We start from the raw sequence: 19,217 nt of genomic DNA, 5'->3' as shown, positions 1-19,217 counted from the left end.
ACCCGAGGAGCGGACGCCTCCGCCGTGGTCCAGGGCCCCGGGAAGCCCCGGGCCGAGCAGGTCAGAGCCGCCCGCACATGCTCAGTGCGCCCGCTCTCAGGCGCCGGTGCCCCGGCTCCCCGGACTGGGCACCTGTTTTGAATCCCGGCGCGAGGCTCTGTGGGGGTGGCGAGGTGGGGGCGGGGCGGCGTCACGTGCTGGCGACAGCGGCGGCGGCCGGGGAAGGTTCCATTTCTTCGGCGGCCAGCAGTCGGGCGCACGGGGAGCCCCTCCTCCTCCCGGCCCCAGCCCGCCCCGCCCGCGGCTCCCCTCCGGGCCGCGCAGCCGGGCGTTTGCGGGGCCGGCCCCGCCCCTCTGGCTGGCGGACTCGGCGCGTCCTCCGCCCGCACGCCCGCTCGCCGCCCCCGCCATCCAGTTGGTGCGGTCCATGGCGAGCACATCATGGCGATTGAAGGTAAGTGGAGGCCGGCCGCGGTGTGGGAGGAGGGAGAACGCCCAGAGAGCCGGGTTCCCAGGCGCCCCGGAGGCCGTGGCGCGGGTGGGGCACTTGCCTGCGGGCGGGGAGCGGGCGGCGGAGGCACAGGGGTCCCGACCGCGTCTCGGGAGACGGGTGGGCGGAGCGGCGCCGCGGCTCCGCCGGCTCGCTCGCTCCCGCCCCGGCGGTACTGTCGGCCTCAGCCCGTGCCCCAGCGCGGGGAGGAGCCGGTCCGCCTGACAGGTGCCGTGCCTGGGGGCGCCGAGTGCAGCTCCGGTGCGGCCCTGCGGAGCCCGCGGGACGGGTCGGGGGACTTGGGGACTGCGGGGCGTTCCCTCTCTTCTGAGCTCCCTTCCCCGCACCCCTGCTCCCGCGGTGCCCCCCCTTGCTACCAAACTGGGAGTCCAGTTTTGCTGTCCCAGTCGTAACCCTTCTTAGTCCCTTCTCTGGAGCTGACGCTGGGTTGCACTCTCCGTCCATACCCTTCTGTTTGCTGTTGTAGGGGGCCAGGAAATTTGGGATGAGGTTAATTTCCTCAAGCGTCCCTGCCCCCCCCCCAGCACTCAAAACTGCCTTTTCCCCCCCCTAAGAAAGAGAAGTGGATACATCTGAAATAATAAACGCACACTTAGAATCCTGCATGTATTAGCAGTCCACTAAGTGTTATAGTGTCAACAATACTCATATTTTCAAAAAGTAGCTTAGTATTTACTGCCCAGCCAGAGAAGGTAGTTGGTTGGCATCAGAGTGTATTTTCCTTTTGTGCCAAAAACATCTATCTGGTCTGAAGTATCTATATTTTGCTTTGTTTTTAAGGAGGATATTGTGAAAATTAACATCACATGTCTAGGATGTTTATGTGAAAGACTGCAGCATCTTCCAGCCCCTGTGAGACTCTTAGCTTAACTCAGTGAAAGTAGTTTGTAATATTTACCTGTACGGGCGCACGTGTGTACAGATTCACATCATCTCGTACCTCTGGTATATCATCATTAGCTTAAATTTTATGTGTCTTCCTCCTAAGTAAAACTTTAAAGAGGACTTCCCATCTTGATGACTGGCTAATCACCAATAGCTTGTATCTCTGGGGATTCCTTTTTGTCAGATGGTTTAGTCTTCAAAATAACTTGAGCTGTGTGCTTATTTTTATTTTGTTACCTTAAGGGATTGATTATCTGTTATATGCAAGACACACATTCAGACACATTTCAGATAACTACTTTAGCTAACCTGGTGGAAAGCACTTGGGAGAAGATCTACTTATAATCTTTGATATTCCTGTTATCCAGAGTGGTACTTTCAAACTCTTCCTTACTGTGCTTTTAACTAGAGGAAACCACATCCACTGATTAATGTTTTGTTCTTTATTTCTACAACTGATTTGTTGTAGTATTTCTTAATGATGTGGTAAAGCTAAAAAGTTTATGCAGACAGTGAAGAAGAATTAGCCAGATAGCATCTGGATCTAACCCTGTAACTTTTAATTTCTTGAAATATTTTACATTTTTTTCTCTTTTTCTCAGTCCTCTCCTCCCTCCCTGCCCTGCACAGTTAAATGTGATCATTTATGTCATTATGTCAGCCCATGGCCCGGCTGATGATATGTGATCATTTGTTTATGTCAACTGATGGCTTTTTGCTCTGCCTACTACTACTTACACGTTTAAAGAACAAGATTTTTGAAATTTTCTTATATTCTAGAGATTCTTCTGTGTTTCAGATATTCACATCAGTAACGCAAGCGTTCGTTAAAGTTTTCATTAATATAAAGAAGTTGAATTTTATGTTTTCTAGTTTGATAAAGAGACTAAAGTTAATATTAGCATTTCAGATAAAGATATTGGGTCAGGTTAATCTAACTGTGCTGTTTTCACATATCAGAGCCCATTCTTTTTTTTGTTATTATTTATTATTATTTTTTAAAGATTTTTAATTAATTTATTTATTTGACAGAGAGAGATCACAAGTAGGCAGAGAGGCAGGCAGAGAGAGAGAGAGGAGGAAGCAGGCTCCCCGCTGAGCAGAGAGCCCGATGCGGGACTCGATCCCAGGACCCTGAGATCAGAGCCCATTCTTTATACATACCATTCCCTTGCTGTGTTATGAAGTGAAATGAGCTCTGGATGAGGACTTTGTACTAGGCACATCTTAGAATTTTAGGGGCCCAAGGGGGCATCGCATTCAAACTTCTTCCCAGTGAAGTGGCTCATAAAGCATTCAGCCCCTTTTACCTGTTAGTTCAGCAGCCTTATTGAGCACTAGCTGTACTTGGTGTTCTGTGCGATTCTGTGGGGCCATAAAGATGCCTAAGACCATACTCCTTCCCTCAAGGCGCACATGTTCTAGTAGGGGAGACTGATAATTTTAGCCATGCAATTATAATGTAGTGTGAACAACAAAAGATGAATCACCTTTTGTATAAAAACATTCAATGGCATATAAATTCAATGAAAATCTGCCATTCAGTAACTTCTATCTACTTATCCTGGGTCTGCCTTCTGGAGCAATAAATTAGAAGTCCACTCTTCCCTGTATGTATGACATCCCTTCTACCATTTGAAGACTGTGATTGAACATTTTCTGTTGTAGACAAAATATCCAATTCTTCCTCTGGATGGTGTGTAGTTGTATGTTTTAAAGTTTGAAATATGGTAGTGAGCCATTTCATTCCAAATGTATTGTCGAGTAACATAGCCTTTTTGGAACTGCATGTTGGCTCAAGATGAGGTTGAAATCAACTAAAACCATGGAATCTCTTCCAGCTGGACTACTTTAAAATCAGGTGTCTTCAATCCCTTGCATAGCAGATCAATCAGAACAAATCATTTGGATCTGTTAGGCATGTTCTCATTAGCTGTAGCAACATTTTACCCCCTGAGTTTAGATTTTTAAGTAGTAAGAGTTACTTTTATTTCCTCCTCTATGTAAAACCCGTATTTTACATAAAAGTAATCATTCATTTCTTCCTTTAATCAGACAGGTAACTGCTGATCAGGACTTCAGACAAAAATAAAATGGTCGTGTTATCACATTGATCTAACGTAATTCCAGTTAGAGCTGAAGAAGTTAGCCTATCTTAGTTTAAGTTAGGATTTTGAGAAAACATTTTGGAATATTGAGTAGTTTACAGAACCGTATTGTTACCCTAGAGGTCCAGTGATAACCAGGTTGAGAATCATTGCTCTACCCAAGCCTGTCAAGACCTATAGTTGACATCCAGTGTATTAACTCTTTTAATGTTGGCCTCCATCAATCAGACATTGTTAACCATTTCTTGTTTTGTTTTGGGTTTTTTTTTTAAATTTTCTCCTCCTCTTTTGATTACCTACTTCTTAGTCTTCTTTTCATCTACATTGCCTAATGTTCTTTGTGCTTCCATTCTTAACCCTGTTCTCATCCTCTTTACATACTTTTTATACATACTTTACATACTCTTTACATACATGCTGCTGTAATCGCACACGTTGAGTAATTTTATAATCGTTTGTTTGTAATTTGTCCTCCCTGTCAATTCCTGGAGAGTAATGTTTTATTTTTTTACTCCTTATATTTTGTGCAGTATCTAAATATAGTATGTACCCAACAAACATATTTTGAATTGTTATAATGGAATTCTCTACCTTAGCTACATTGATTGCATCCATTCCCCAGGTATATTTGACCCAAAACCTGCCATTCAGTAACTTCTATCTATCTGCTCACTTCAGTTCTGCTTTCTGGAGCCAATAAATTAAAAATGCAGTATTTTTTAAAAAATATTTATTATTTTAGAGAGAGGGAAGGAGTGTGCGCACACATGGGGGGTGGTGGTCAGAGGGAGAGAGAAGATCTCAAGTGGAATCCCTGCCAAGCACAGAGCCTGACTCAGGGGTTCAGTCTCACAACCCTGAGACCATGGCCTGAGCCAAAATCAAGAGTCAGACACTCAACTGACTGAGCCACCCTAGACCCCCAAATGTGCGCTATTAACACTTATAATGAGAACCAACTGTTGTATGGAAGTGTTGAATCGCTGTATTATATACCCAAAACTAATATTACACTGTATGTTAACAAACTGAAATTTAAATAAAAACTGGAAAAAATAAAAGTGCACTATGAATAAAAGTACACAGAATTTTCATAATTTTCAGACAGTAGCTAGATATCTTGCATGTTCCACAGAAATCCAAAATATTTAGTTTGGGACATTCAGAATGTCCCCAACTGAAGTTGTCACCTCTGTACTCCCCACTCCACGCAGATTTAGTGAGTGGTATTTTTAAATAAGCAGGTATCTGAGCTAGAAATCTGGAAATCAGCCCTGTCTTAAACGCACTCCCCCTTGTTGATCAGTAAGGCCTGCCAAGTCTGCATCTCCGTGATGCTTAGGGCTTCCACTTAAGTTTTTTCCCTCCCATTAATAGGCTTGTATCAGTTTTCTAAGCTAGTCTTGTTTTGTTAGCACTAGTTTTAGGGTTCCTTCCAACCCATTTTCTGAATTCTTGCTAGTTTTCTTTGTAAAATGCAAAACTAGCATTTAAACCCTCAGGATAGAGATCTTTAAGGATCTGCTCTGTGCTCGTCCTTGGTTCTGTACGCGTCTTTCTGACCCTCCGTAAGAACATCAGAACACTCTTTGTGAAACTTATTTGCTGAAGTAAAAAGAATCCACCTTTATTGTTACTGTGCTGTATATTTGACTATTTAATCTCTCTGAGTAGTATTTTTTAAAAGCTGTAAAAGAAGACTGTATTAGAAGGAATTTGTGTGTGTGTAAACATGTGTATGTACATATTTTTATTCATAAAGGCACTCTGTAGTTTACCACATACTTCCACATATGTATTTTTTAAATCATCAGTACAGTTCTGAGGTGCTCTTGAAGACTTGGGACTCTAAGATCTCCAAGGCAGAATTTGGACTTTTGAAATATTGAATTAAAAACTCAGTACAAACCTATCCCATTCCTAGTGCTGAGGGAGAACATCACACTCCTTTCCTGCTTTCCCTGTTACTGTTGGAAAGAGATCATTGGGATATAAGGGAGGGTTATAGGATGAGAAAGGCCAGCCTGTGCGCAGTCTGTGGCAGAGGGAGGCGATTTACTGAATACTTTTTTTTTTTTTTTTTGAAGATTTACAGTTCAGTTCAAGCCATAATATCCCCAAAAAGGATATTTTGACTTTCATCAGGAATAAAATTTCTAACACTTTGCAGAGATTTTGCACAAAGTTAGATAAGCAGTATATTTATTCAGAGACCTCTCTGTAAGTACTTTGGAGGGCTTTATCTACTTACGGGTTGTCTCCTAATTTGCTAAACAAAATTAGGAAAAAGGAGGGATCAGTAGAGAAACATTTGAACTAAGAAACATTTCGGGTTTTGTTGTTTTAGGTAATTTTAGAATGCGACAATGCCTGCCATTGTAGAAAGCAAGAGAACCGCATGTTGACTTATTTCTTTGTTGAGTAATGCTGTTTGCATTATTGCTTTCTTTAAAAGTGATTATAATGTTTGTCCATAGCATATGTGTAGGAGCGTCGTAGAATGTCTTCCTGGATTTGATTTCCGTTTAGCTGACTTCATTCTTTTCCCCCCTTCCCCAATCCTGCCTCGTTTATACCTAACAAGAAAGGGCCTATACAGGGAAAACCTTGGATCGAACCAACTGCTATCAGTAAAACATTCGAAACTTTTGAGTAAGGTAATTATGTGTATATTTGGTATGTCTGTGCAGTAAAATCTTAACTGAAACCCAACAATTTGGAACCCTTGATTTACCTTTTTTAAGGAGGAAATAGTGACAGTACAGTAAACTTTCATCTGGAATTTATTTAAAAACCAACTTCTAGGACTCATATGTGCATTCAGAACATTTTCTTTCATATTTTAGAGCTGTAGTAGAATTGATATTCACAGTAATATTCTGAATCATCAGGAGAAAGTATTTTAATGAAAAATTATCTTCAGTATTCTGAACTTACTAATGTAATAATGCATATTAATAGCTTTAACAAATTATCTGGTGCAGCAGTCAAAACAAAAGGTGTTCTCATTTAACTAGAAAATTAAATTAAGTAGAATACCTTTTTATGAGCCTATATTTATTCAGAGTTTTAGGGTATTATCTTAACGAGCTTCTAAACAGTCCAAAACATAATTAACTCAAAAACCAAATTAAAAGTTGCTCAGAAGTAGGGAAATGGATTATGTTTATGAACAGTAAGTTTACTTTTATAGGATAAAATTTGCACCTCTTGGAAAAAGTTGTTGCATAAATTCATAGGAATTTATATGGATCAAAAGCTAATACTGTATTTAGCACATGGTTTGAAGATTATAAAGTACTCTAAGATATTGTTATGAAAACAGATATAATTGGTTATTCTGTGAGATGCCAGAGGGTGGCAAGTATGTTTCTCAAAATTCAGGCTATTGTATAGGCATATTATACATAAAATGAGCTTGTAAGAGTAAGTACAGAAAGCACTTACTCAGATTAACTCTAGTAATTACACAGCAACAACTAAAAAGTAAAGGAATTCTGATTTGGAAAATTAACTCCCAGGTGACTGGAGGCCTAAAAGATTATTATTATTATTATTTTTTTTTTTTTTAAGAAAAATTCTCAGAAGGGGCACCTTGGTGGCTCAGTCAGTTAAGTGTTGGCCTTTCAGCTCAGGTCATGTCCCAGAGTCCTGGGATCAAGCCCCACATTGGGATTCCTGCTCAACAGGGAGTCTACTTCTCCTTCTCCTTCTGCCCCTCTGCTCATGCTCTCTCTCCCTCTCAAATACATTAAAAACAAACAAACAAACAAAAAACAGAAAAAAACCCCAAAAAACCTTAGAAAAAGAAAAATTCAAAAAGAGCACAAATTGAGGACTATAAGAAGATTGACTTTTATTTAGGAATATTTTCATAGGAGAGTGTTTGAAATTAACTGACAAGTAATACTGTAGAAGAGAAGAAAACGTACACAATCTTTTCTGTCTCTAGGCGTAAGTCCAAGTTTTCTTTGAATTTCATGTTCTACTTGTGAGGAATGCAAAGAGAATTAACATTTTTTGGGTGCTCGTCATGGGCCAGGCATCATCTATCCATCATCTTAGTCATGGAGAGCAGATGCATGGCGAAGCTTCTTCTCTTGACTACAGCAGACATCTGTTTTGTTAAAGTATCTTTTCCATATCTCTGCCCTACCCCATGTGGACTTAGTTTTAGCATTCCTCTCGACATTGCCTTCCACCCCCATTCCAGCAGCTACTTTTCTTTTCTTTTTTAAATTTTTATTATTTTTTAATTTCTTTTCAGTGTTCCAGAATTCATTGTTTATGCACCATACCCAGTTCTCCATGCAGTATGTGCCCTCCTTAATACCCACTACGAGGCTCACCCAAGCTCCCACCCCCCTCCCCTCCAAAACCCTCAGTTTGTTTCTCAGAGTCCACAGTCTCTCATGGTTCACCTCCCCCTCCGATTTCCCCCAACTCACTTCTCTCCATCTCCCCATGTCCTCCGTGTTATTCCTTATGCTCCACAATTAAGTGAAACCATATGATAATTGACTCTGCTTGACTTATTTCACTCAGCATAATCTCTTCCAGTCCTGTTCATGTTGATACAAAAGTTGGGTATTCATCCTTTCTGATGGAAGCATAATACTCCATAGTTAATATGGACATATCTTCCTTATCCATTTGTCTGTTGAAGGACATCTTGGCTCTTTCCACAGTTTGGCAACTGTGGCCATTGCTGCTATGAACATTGGGGTCCAGATGGTCCTTCTTTTAACTACATCTGTATCTTTGGGGTAAATACCCAGTAATGCAATTGCAGGGTCATAGGAATTTAATTCTTAAGGAATTTTAATTTCTTAAGGAATCTCCACATTGTTTTCCAAAGTGGCTGGCTACTTTTAATCCCTGAAACTGGTATACTAAAATGAAAGCCATTTTCCATCTGGGGTTACTATTATTACTACTCAAGTGAATTTAGTTACTTTTCTTTTTTCTTCTAAGTACAAGGTTCACAAAGAAAATACTAGGTGATACTGTCTTTAAAATTGAAGCTTGGGGGCGCCTGGGTGGCTCAGTTGGTTAACCATTTGATTTCAGCTCAGGTTATGATCTCAAGGTCCTGCTCAGCAGGAAGTTTGCTTGTCCCTCTTCCTATATATGTCTGTACCCTTACCCACTGATGCACTTGCTCGCTCGCTCTCAAATAAGTAAATAAAATCCTAAAAAAAATTGAAGACTGGCTCAGTTCAGAAATCATGATCTTTCCATAACACTCTGCTTTCAGTGATTATTCCAGGGCATCTGGGTGGCTCAGTGGGTTAAAGCCTCTGCATTCTGCTGAAGTCATGATCCCAGAGCCCTGGGATCAATCCCCACGTTGGGCTCCCTGCTGAGCTGGGAGACTGCTTCCCTTCCTCTCTCTCTGCCTGCCTCTCTGCTTACCTTTGATCTCTGTCAAGTAAATAAATAAAAATCTTTTTAAAAAATTGAGATTATTCCTTGAATGACTTAATTAGGATCAAAACTGAAAGGTATCTAGAGATTAGTGACTTTGGTCTAACTGGGTTAAATTGATTGTGGGAGGAGAGTTGGCAACATTAATAGGAAACATTTACTATTTCATGCCTATTATAGCATAGATGTCTGCTTAAGAATTAACTATAACAGAGTTATAAGTGACACAATTTATTTTTTGAACCACTTTAATGCATATGTTTCAGTGACATCTTTAGATAAGGTAGAATTTAAGGTTTTTTTTAAAAAAAGATTTATTTATTTTTTTAGAGAGATGGAGTATGAGTCGGGGGGAAGGGGAAGAGAGAGAGACAGACAGACAAGACTGAGGGAAACAGACTCCCCACTGAGCTAGGAGCCTGAAGCAGAGCTTGATCCCACAGCCCTGAGATTATGACCTGAGCCGAAATCATGTGTTGGGCGCTTAACCCACTGAGCCACCCATGTGCCCCAAATTTAAGGTATTTCTAAAGTAGCCTTGTGGTGTTTGAGAAGAAATTAATAGAGCCTGTAAATTGTAGTGACTTCATTTATTGGTCAAAATTTACATGGTAGAAAAAATAAAGTCAATTTTAAAAAGGACTCCTAGTTCCATTTTAAATAAACTGTAAGTCTTTAGGTTTAATTCCATTTTTGTATAACTGGGCATATTTTGATGGGACTGTAACATCACTGCCCATGGCATATGGAAAAGTACATACATTATAAATCCCTATGGCCACCCCCCCTCAATCCCTGCTTAAAAAGAAAGTCCTGTTTCCCAGGTACACTCCTGGTCATGTGCATCTGTACACACTCGTAGCATGTCTGCGTGTGCCCACACACATTTATTTCCTCTTAAACTGTGTACTTAACGCCAATTGTAGAGGATTCTGCTGGTTTACATTATGCTCCTACATGGGTTTGCCTGAGGGAAAAGATGGTAACTGTGACTAAGCTTGTCATTTTCTATTTCTCATTTCCATGTTACTGAGATGATTATTTCAAGAGCAAGGCTGGTATTATCTCTAAGAATAGTTTTGAGAAACTGACTTTTATTTAAATTACCTTAAAGGATTAGAAAACTATTTCATAATTTTTATTTTTTTTCATAAAATGAAGAAAAGTCTATTTTTAAATTCCTTACTATAACAGCCCTAGGGTCCTAATTATTTTTTCTGACAATAAACTAGTGATCCTGAGCAACTTAATGTTTAGTGCCTCAGTTTGTTTATTCTAATGAGCTAGACAACTTTATTTCCAACTTCTGATCGCTTTTTATATTCTGTCGTTCTCTTAAGGTCTCCCATGTTTTCATTAGTGTTAATATGTTTGCAGTAAATTTGATGTGTGAAAAATTGTATTTATATAAGTGTTCATTTGAGGATGATTATTCATTTTAGTAGAAGACTTCGCTCTTTCTAAAAAGACTGACTAATTTATTACTTTAAATAATCATTCCCCCAAATTGGTTCAGCTACTGTGGAAACCAGTATGGTGGTTTCTTAAAAAAATTAAAAATAGAACACCATAAGATGCAGCAATCCCCCAGCTGGGCACATAGCTAAAAGACATGAAAAAAATATATTGAAGAGATATCTGTGCTTCCATGTTGATTGCAGTGTTATTCACAACAGTCAAGACACAGCCCAATTGTCCGTCAGTGGAGGAATGGGTAGAAAGGTGGTATATGTATATACAACGGAATATTATTCAGCCCTAAAAAGATGGAAGTCCTGCCATTTGTGACAACATGGATGCTAAGTGAAATAAGTCAGACACGAGTGACAGTATATGGTATCTCTTAAATGTGGAATCTAAAAAAGCTGAACTTGTAAAAACAGAGAGTTGAATGGTGATTACCAGGGTCTGGGGGAGCTGGGGGAATTGGGAAAATGTGAAGGGTGAAAACTTGCAACCCGTAGATAATTAAGTCCTGGCAAGCTAATGCGCAGTACAGTGGTTCTAGACAACGATACTATGTTATAAACTTAGAAGTTGCTAAGAGACTGGATCTTAATTGTGACTACCACACACAAGAAATGATAATTATGTGATGCCATAGAGGTGTTAGCTAAGGCTATGGTGGTAATCGTATCGAGATATATAAATATCAAATCAACATGTATACCTTAAACTTCACAGTGTTCTATGTCAATTCTAACTCAATAAAAATGATCAATAATCATTTTTCTATGCATTTGACTTGCATATTTGTTATATACTTATATCAAACTATCACAATGTGTGCTTTAAATATCTTACAACTTTATATGTTCAGCTATACCTCAATAAAGCTGAAATTTTAAAAAATAATCATTCCCTTGTACATTATACTCTTAAATTCAGTAAGCCATTTTCTGAATTGCCACCATATCTAAGTCAGGATATGCCTACTGTGACTTGCCTTTTGTTTACAAATTTGACTCATTTGGAAACTTTTCAGACTTATTTTTAGAGGTTTTAGAACAAGGCATGAAGTTTGTACAAAGTTCACTGTATCTCTGATTGAAAAATTATTTAAGCCTTTTGACTCCCAAACCTATTCATTAAAACCTATACTTTTAACATATAGAATGCATATTTTTTCCTTAACACTCTTAACTGGTCTCTGAAAGGATTGGGGGGAAAAGAAATATTGATTTCAATGTCCAGTAATAAAGTTTATTTAACTTTCTGTGTTTCTTTTATACTTTTAAAAGGAAGGTTTTTTCCCTAAATTTCATTTTACTGCCTGGCATTTATTTTTTTAAGATTTTATTTATTTATTTATTTGACAGAGAGTGGGCACAAGCAGGCAGAGTGGGAAGCAGAGGGAGAGGGAGAAGCAGGCTCCCCACTGAGCAGGGAGCCCAATGTGGGACTTGATCTCAGGACCCTGGGATCATGACCTGAGCCAACGGCAGACTTTTAACCAACTGAGCCCCCCAGATGTCACTGCCTGGCATTTATTTATCCTTAATATTCCTTTTCATTTCAGTAATGATAGTGATTATTCTTGATTTCCACATGTACATCATCAGAATCTCACTTGGTTAGAATTTTGGTAACAGATGCTAGGAAGAGTAGAGCTCGGTCTCTTTTTTTCTAGTTATGTGATTTTTGTGCATACTTGGACAAATTTGACAATTATAAATTGATTCTATAAATTTAAAAATATAGCAATTCCTTGACTTAGCTTTTTATTTATGAAGTTCTTTCATTTGATATAGATAAATTGAATACTTTTAAAAGTGGGAGTTAGCTTTCATGGTCATTTTGTAGTTTTGAGAAAAATCTTATATAATATTTTTATTGTTACTATTAATACTAAGCCTGCAAAAAACCATACACTTATATTTAAGATTAGTAGTGTATGCCAAGACCTAACCAATTTACATTAAATATAGGGAAAGTCCAGATTTAATTACAGGCTTTAAAAAGTACAGTCTTACTAACATGAATTAAGTACATGAGGCAAACTGCGTTATACTACAAGTGTTATCTTCTGGAGAATAGGCCTTAATGACCATATAAGAAATATTTTTATGTGGCCTCTGAAAACATCAGTGATGGCATTAGTGTGTGTTATAGTTATGTTATTGTTAATTTTATGATTCTTCCAAATTTCTTGAAAATAGTTTCTTCTGTAATTTGGTAAATTTCCTCTTTCTGGTTTTTTATTAGATTCTTCTCAGTATTAAAGCTATGTGGTGTGTAGTTGTAGCTCATTCTTGCCCTTCAGCAAGTGATCAGTGGTTGCCCATTGGTAATATTCCAGTTAGTAACGTCTCAGTACATTTACACGGAGGTTTGCTGAATGATGGTTGTTTCATAATCATCGTTTTAGGTTAGGTATTTCTTCTTGCTAAGTCTGTCTTCCTGATAACCAGTGATTAGTTTGTTGTGTTGATAATAATAACAAACCTGGCGTTGTTACAACCAAGTTGGAATACAGATCTAACCTACTTTAGCGATAGAAATACTGTTTTGTATTTTTTTAGCTTGCTTCTCAGATGACCTACTTTTTTTAGTGGATATCATGGCTTTTACCTCTCATGTTACTGCTGTAAGCTATTTCTATTTTTTATAAGTGTTATAAGATACACACTTAACTGTTCATAACTGTTCATAATCTTCTGTAATGAGTTAAGATTAAATTATTTAATATTTCTATTATGCAAAGTTTAAACATAATTCACAGTGTAATTATAAGGTCATGCATATATAGAATACAACAGAGTTTCATTTAGTTTGCATTCATATAAAACAGTGGCATTATGTTTCAGAGTGAAGGAAATGCCTATTTGTATAGAGACTATCTTATTTTTATTTACTTTTTTATTACTTTTATGATAGAGTGATTTTAGTCATTGTGGTTAAATTTGTTTTTATCATTCTATTTATAAATTTTTTTTTACAGATTTAGAAGAGTGGATATTCTTTTTTTCTTTTTAAAAGATTTTATAATTTGACAGAGAAAGAGACATTGAGAGAGAGAACACAAGCAGGGGGTGTGGAAGAGGGAGAAGCACGGTTCCCACTAAACAGAGAGCCCAGTGTGGGGCTCAGTCCCAGGACCCTGGAATCATGACCTGAGCCAAAGGCAGACGCTTAACAACTGAGCCACCCAGGCGCCCCAAGAGTGGGTATTCTTTAGCTACCCAGGGAAAAGATTACATTTCATTTTATACCATATGAGTATATATGTGATAATATATAAATAGGGCCTTTACAGGGTTGACCTTTCCATATTAACTTACCTGTGTATATTAAACCTCAGATACGAAAGTGGCTTTTCTCCTACAGTGGTTCTTTCTAGATGATGTGAAGAGGTCCTTAGGAAATGGTGATATGATATCTGCTCTTGAGAAGATTGCTATTAAAATAACAGGCTTGGCTTGGATGAAGTCTTTATTACAAGACTTTATAAGATCTTAGTTTATGGGTTCAAGGAAATTCTGGACAGCAAGTTATCATATAATTGAATTTAAGGAAGATTAGGAAACTCTTTCTCCCGAGGTCATTGGTAAAAGCTAATTTAAAACAGTTTTTTATAATAGTCAAACTCACATTATTTCCTCTTTTTAACTTCTAACAAATTTTTTTTAACAGGTGGAGAAAGAACCTGTGGAGTACATGAACTTATCTGTATTCGAAAAGGTAAGTCAATGCTCTGCATGGATATTTCGATACAAAACGAATACTTCACAGCATATATTAAGATGGCAGGTAATTTGCACTTAGAATAAAATGTAATAAGTACTAATATTTCTTATTTGTATTATAGACTTAAGTATCCATAAAGTGTGTATTGTTTATTATGTGGTTATTGAGAGTTGTTACTTTATATTTAGTTTTTTTGGGCTGATAAAGCCTGGTTTCTAGCATATTGGTTATTGGACATGGTGAAGAGGCACAGAATAGAGGGTTTGATTTTTGTTCCCTTTCAGAATCTGGAATCTGAGTGCATGCTGATCTCCCATTGACTTCTGTTCTATTACTGTACCCCATCAGAGAGATGTGAGGAGTTGGTTGAAATTCAGATCGGGACCATGTCCAAAGACCACAGCATCCTTTGACACCAACAACTGTCTATGCTTCCTTAGAAGGAGCCACCTGGCAACTGGGTGGTTCAACAAGGTGGCCCCAGGAAAGGTAATTCAGTTATTAGGTGGGAGGCAAGGAATCAGATCTTCTCTAGATTTGCAAGAATCAGGAGATCCTTGGGAGTTCCCACATTCACGAGTAATGAGAAATCCGTTAAATGGTGTGAAGAAAGGAAAAGATGCATCTGGGGAGGTCAGGGGAGGAAATCCTCATAAATTTAGTACTCTTTTCTCTTTTTAAACTTGGGAGACTTTGTTTTTCTTGCATCTCTTTTGAAAACTGACTTGGCCCTCCTGAGTCTGGCCAGCGAGCAGCAATTGTCCCCACTATTTCACCCTAAGGAGGTTTGAGGCGGCATCTGTATTTGTGATACCTGTTCGGTGTGCCAGGGAAATGTCAACATATATTCAGTAAGTCTTCAGCAGGTCTGAAAAGCCTCAGCTGCTTTAGAGTTGAAAAAATTTCTAATCCTTCTAAGGTGAATTTGTGTGACCATTATTAACATGGTCATACTACAGTTTATGTGTCACTACGGGTGACGGCTGTACATTTAAAAACACCCTGCCTCCTTGATTAAAGTGTTGTTTATATACCTTTCCTCTGGCAACATAGAGGAGAAAATTGAGGTCCATTTCCCCAAATCTCAAATTTTTTATTATGATTTTCATGCTATAATCATTGTCAATTGATACTTATCTAATATGGGGGGGGGGACAGATGTATACATTGTTTTTTTCCTTGATGTAAACATTTTTAAAACCTTTATAATATATTAATCTGGAATTACTAAAAATGTTTTAAATAATTTTACAGTTATTAGCCTTTCCCACCAAAACTTTTTGAAACACAGAATTTATTTGGTGGGATAGAAGACACTGTACAAATCACTTGGAATCAAAAGTTGTGAAAGCTGTGGGTAGGCGAATGAAAAGACCAGAGCAGAGACCGCTAGAATGGAAGACAGTAAATGCGCAGAGGCTCTTTTGTGGCTATGATGGGAACATAAAGCTACAGCAGAGAAAATAGTATACACAGAGATCGGTGATGATCTGAACACACCTTTTTAGTACGGGTTGTCTTCTTGTTCTGTATTGCTGTTTTAATTCCAGTCCAGGTAGTTCACAGACAATGCCTTGCCCAGATTTCTACTAGTCCAGCTTTTTCACTTCTTTCTGCTTTTCTGTAGAATTTTAAATGTGTGATTAAAAGTTTAAAAAATGACCACACTGTAGCCACCTCGTGGAAAATTTCTGAATCTTTGTGTGTGCTGTCGGCACTTAGTTCAGTGTCCTCTTCTAGGGGATTGATGTTCCATAAGTTTTTAAATATTTCAAAATTAATGCTCAGAGCTAAAGCCTTTGCATGCTAAGCTGGACTTCGATAGCCGAGAGCATTGAAGGTTATATGAAGCCAAATAATTGTAATTAGTATCAGGGATTCTGGTAAAATGGCATCTCTGATGACATATCCGGCTTCTTTTTACCTGTTTGGCTGTTCCTTCTCTTTCTCCTTTCCTGGCTTCTCGCTTCTGTCAGAACTCAAATACTGGAATGTATCAGAGTTTGGTGCTAGACTTGCTTCACTTTTCCATCTTTTCCCTCTGTTTGGTTTTATTCAGTTCTCTCTTAAATGCCACACATATTTGTAAATCCAGCTCTGAGCTGTCCTCGAGCTCCCTGTTCTTCTATCCTGTATTTACTTGATCTTTTTATCTGGATGTCTCCCACAAACAACTTGGCATGTCTAAAGAGCAAGTCTTAGTTTTCTCACATGAGCCTGTACCTTCCTCAGTCTTCCCCGTCTCCACTAATAAAAAGCCCAGTCTATCCAGTTGCTCAAGTCGACCTTAAGAATAACTGTTATTTCTCTCCTTCTGTCTTTCCATTTAATATACTAACTGGTTCTGTCACTTCTACCTTCAAAATAGATTTTGAAGGCATCGTCTTTCTTCCATCCTGCTGTTATCCTTGTAGCCTGCATTCCTGTCTTCTCTTGCCTACACAACTCCACAACTCTAATCATTTTCTAACTAGTTTCCCTACTTCCACAATTCTCTCCTTTAGTATGTACCAGTGAGCCTTTTTTTTTTTTTTTTTTAGATCCAGTGGTCTTTCAAAATATGAATCAGGTTTACATGCATTAAATGTAGATCAGATTTTAAATATAATGTCCACTCCTGTGGATTCCCATTATACCTGGAATAAAATCAAAAAGCCTTACCTGGGGCGCCTGGGTGGCTTAGTGGTTTAAGCCTCTGCCTTCAGCTCAGGTCATGATCTCAGGGTCCTGGGATCGAGCCCCACATCGGGCTCTCTGCTCAGCGGGGAGCCTGCTTCCCCCTCTCTCTCTGCCTGCCTCTCTGCCTACTTTGATCTCTGTCTATCAAGTAAATAAATAAAAATCTTTAAAAAAAAAAAAATCCTTACCCTGGTCTACAAAGCCTTACATTGTAGCATCAACTCCAAGTCCAAAACATCATCTAAATATCATCAACTCCTCATCTAAAATCATTTGTATTAGGTGTGGGTGAAACTCTGGGTATGACCCATCATGGGTCAAAATTCCTTTCCTATCTGTAGACCTGTGAAACTAGAAAACAAATTACCTGCTCTCCACATACAGTGATGGAGGAGGCATGGGATAACAGAGACATTTCCACCCGAAAAGGGAGGAAATGGAAGGAAGAAAGGAGTCACTGGTACTTAGCAATTTTAAAACTTGAAACTGGGGAAAAGCTCTAGGTTTCAAGATCTGGGAATCACATTGTCTAGCTCTTGACCCTGAGGTCTGAAGCTCCAACCCTCTGGGTTTAAGACTCTACCATTGGGGTCCTCTTTCCTTTTTCATGGAAGGTAGTGTGTGTTGGCACCAGTTTTCTGCCTCTAGAATTTTGGTAGTCCCTCAGTCTTCTTGTATTTCGTCTTCTTGACCCTTTCGGTTCCGACTGGCAGGGTTTATATATAATATTCTCCGAAACCCCGTGAGTCTTTTCTGTCTGTCATCGGGATTCATTCTGGTAGACAAGGTGCTTCTCCACAGGTCTTTCCTGGGTTATTCCATCCCTTTCTTTGGCTTTTGCTCAGATGAGGGTAGGAGAGACCCAAGAGTGGTAGGTTTAATCCCTTCAGAGGACTCTGTGTCACTGAGTTGTGTTCAGTTTGAGACACTGACAAAAGGTTGTCTAGCTCTACCCTTGGCTCCAGAGCCTGCTTTCTTGACGTTGAATCCCTAATTTTAGCGTAATTCACAATCTGGATATGCTGAGGATTTTCCAAATCATGAAGTCCTCCTGCCTTTTTACTTAAAAGTTTTTCCCTTGATTTATCTGTTTCCTCCCAAGGTTTGCTAAAAACAGCATGAATAAACCCAGCCACCCTTTCAGCAGATTGCTTGGAAATCTCCTTAGCTAAATATCCAAGTTCATGGTAATTTCCATATAACTGTAAGACATGGTTTAGCCAGGCCCCCTGCCACTGGGTCACAAGGATCTCCTTTCTCCAGTTTCCAGTTTCCTGCTCTTCCTTTCTTTCTGACTTCTCACCAGCAGCACTTTTAAGTTTATGTTTCCACAGTGATCCCTTTGCCTGTTTAGGTCTTCTAGATCTAAGACCTGTATAAGGTTTTTTTCCTACCACGTGCCTCATTTTTTTCCCTCAGTCCTGACTAGCAGAATCATTAAGACCTATGTGTCTCCTAAAAGGCAATAAATATTTCTCAAGGCACTTTAGGCTTCTTCTGTCATGCTCCCCAGAATTCTTCAGATTTCTCCCCAGTACCTAATTGCAAAGCCACTTCCCTATGTTAGGTATGTGTTACAGCAGCTCCCCACTTTCAGTTACTAAACTCTGTATTCGTTTACTACGGCTGTGGTAACAAATGACCACAGCTTTGCTGGTTTAAAACAACACAAGCTTATTCTCTTCTAGTTCTGGAGACCAAAAGTCCAAAGTCAGTTTCACTGGGCTTAAGGTCAAGCTCTTCTTCACGACATTGGAGGGGAGGCTCTGCTTCCTTATCTTTTCCATCTAGAGACCAACTGTGTTCTGTGGCTTGTGGTCCTTCAAAGCCTGTCACTCCACAAACTCTGCTTCTGATGTTCTGTTTTTTCTCCTACTCATTCTGACTGCCTCCCTCCCTCTTCTAAGAACTCTGGGGATTACATCAGGCCTACTAGTAGGATAATCTGCTGTAATCTTGCCATCTCAAGATTCTTAACACAACAAAATATGCAAAATCCTTTTTGCCATTTCTGGTGATACATACTGGCTCTGGGGATTGGGACATTGACGTCTTTGAGAGGCCATTACTGAGCCTGACACACTGTTTGAGCCCTGCCCACTTCATGCTTTTTGTTTTATGCTTACTGTCTTTTACTCACTATGCCTCAGCCACATTGGTTTTATTTTTCTTCATTAAATGTCCAGGCTTGTTTCTGGCCTAAGATTTTATTACAGGCTATTTTCTCTGCCTGTAATACTCTCCCCTAGCAGCTCTTGGAATGACTGACTCCTCTAATCCTTTAGGACTCATTCCAAGTGTTACTTTCTCAATCACACATTTCCTACTGACCATAGATAAAGTAGCTCCTTCTATTCTTTAATCTTAATGCTATCATCCTATCCATTTAGTAACATCTATCTTAATTGGCATTTATCACT

The 19,217-nt window shown here is 39.1% G+C and overlaps 1 protein-coding gene across 1 annotated transcript in view; it reads left to right on the top strand.

Annotated features, from left to right (window-relative positions):
* Positions 1-351: 351 nt before the first annotated feature.
* Positions 352-19,217, top strand: part of SYT14 (synaptotagmin 14) — a 195,009-nt gene continuing 176,143 nt past the window's right edge. Inside the window, exons 1-2 of the mRNA XM_059414052.1 lie at positions 352-454; positions 14,065-14,112. Coding sequence (XP_059270035.1) covers positions 442-454; positions 14,065-14,112 — 61 coding nt within the window. The 5' untranslated portion in view covers positions 352-441. The remainder of the gene's footprint in view (positions 455-14,064; positions 14,113-19,217) is intronic.

Source organism: Mustela nigripes, chromosome 10, assembly GCF_022355385.1.
Source record: "Mustela nigripes isolate SB6536 chromosome 10, MUSNIG.SB6536, whole genome shotgun sequence".
NCBI lineage: Eukaryota > Metazoa > Chordata > Mammalia > Carnivora > Mustelidae > Mustela > Mustela nigripes.
Note: the sequence above shows the minus strand (reverse complement) of the source record. Positions and strands in the feature narration are given on the sequence as shown.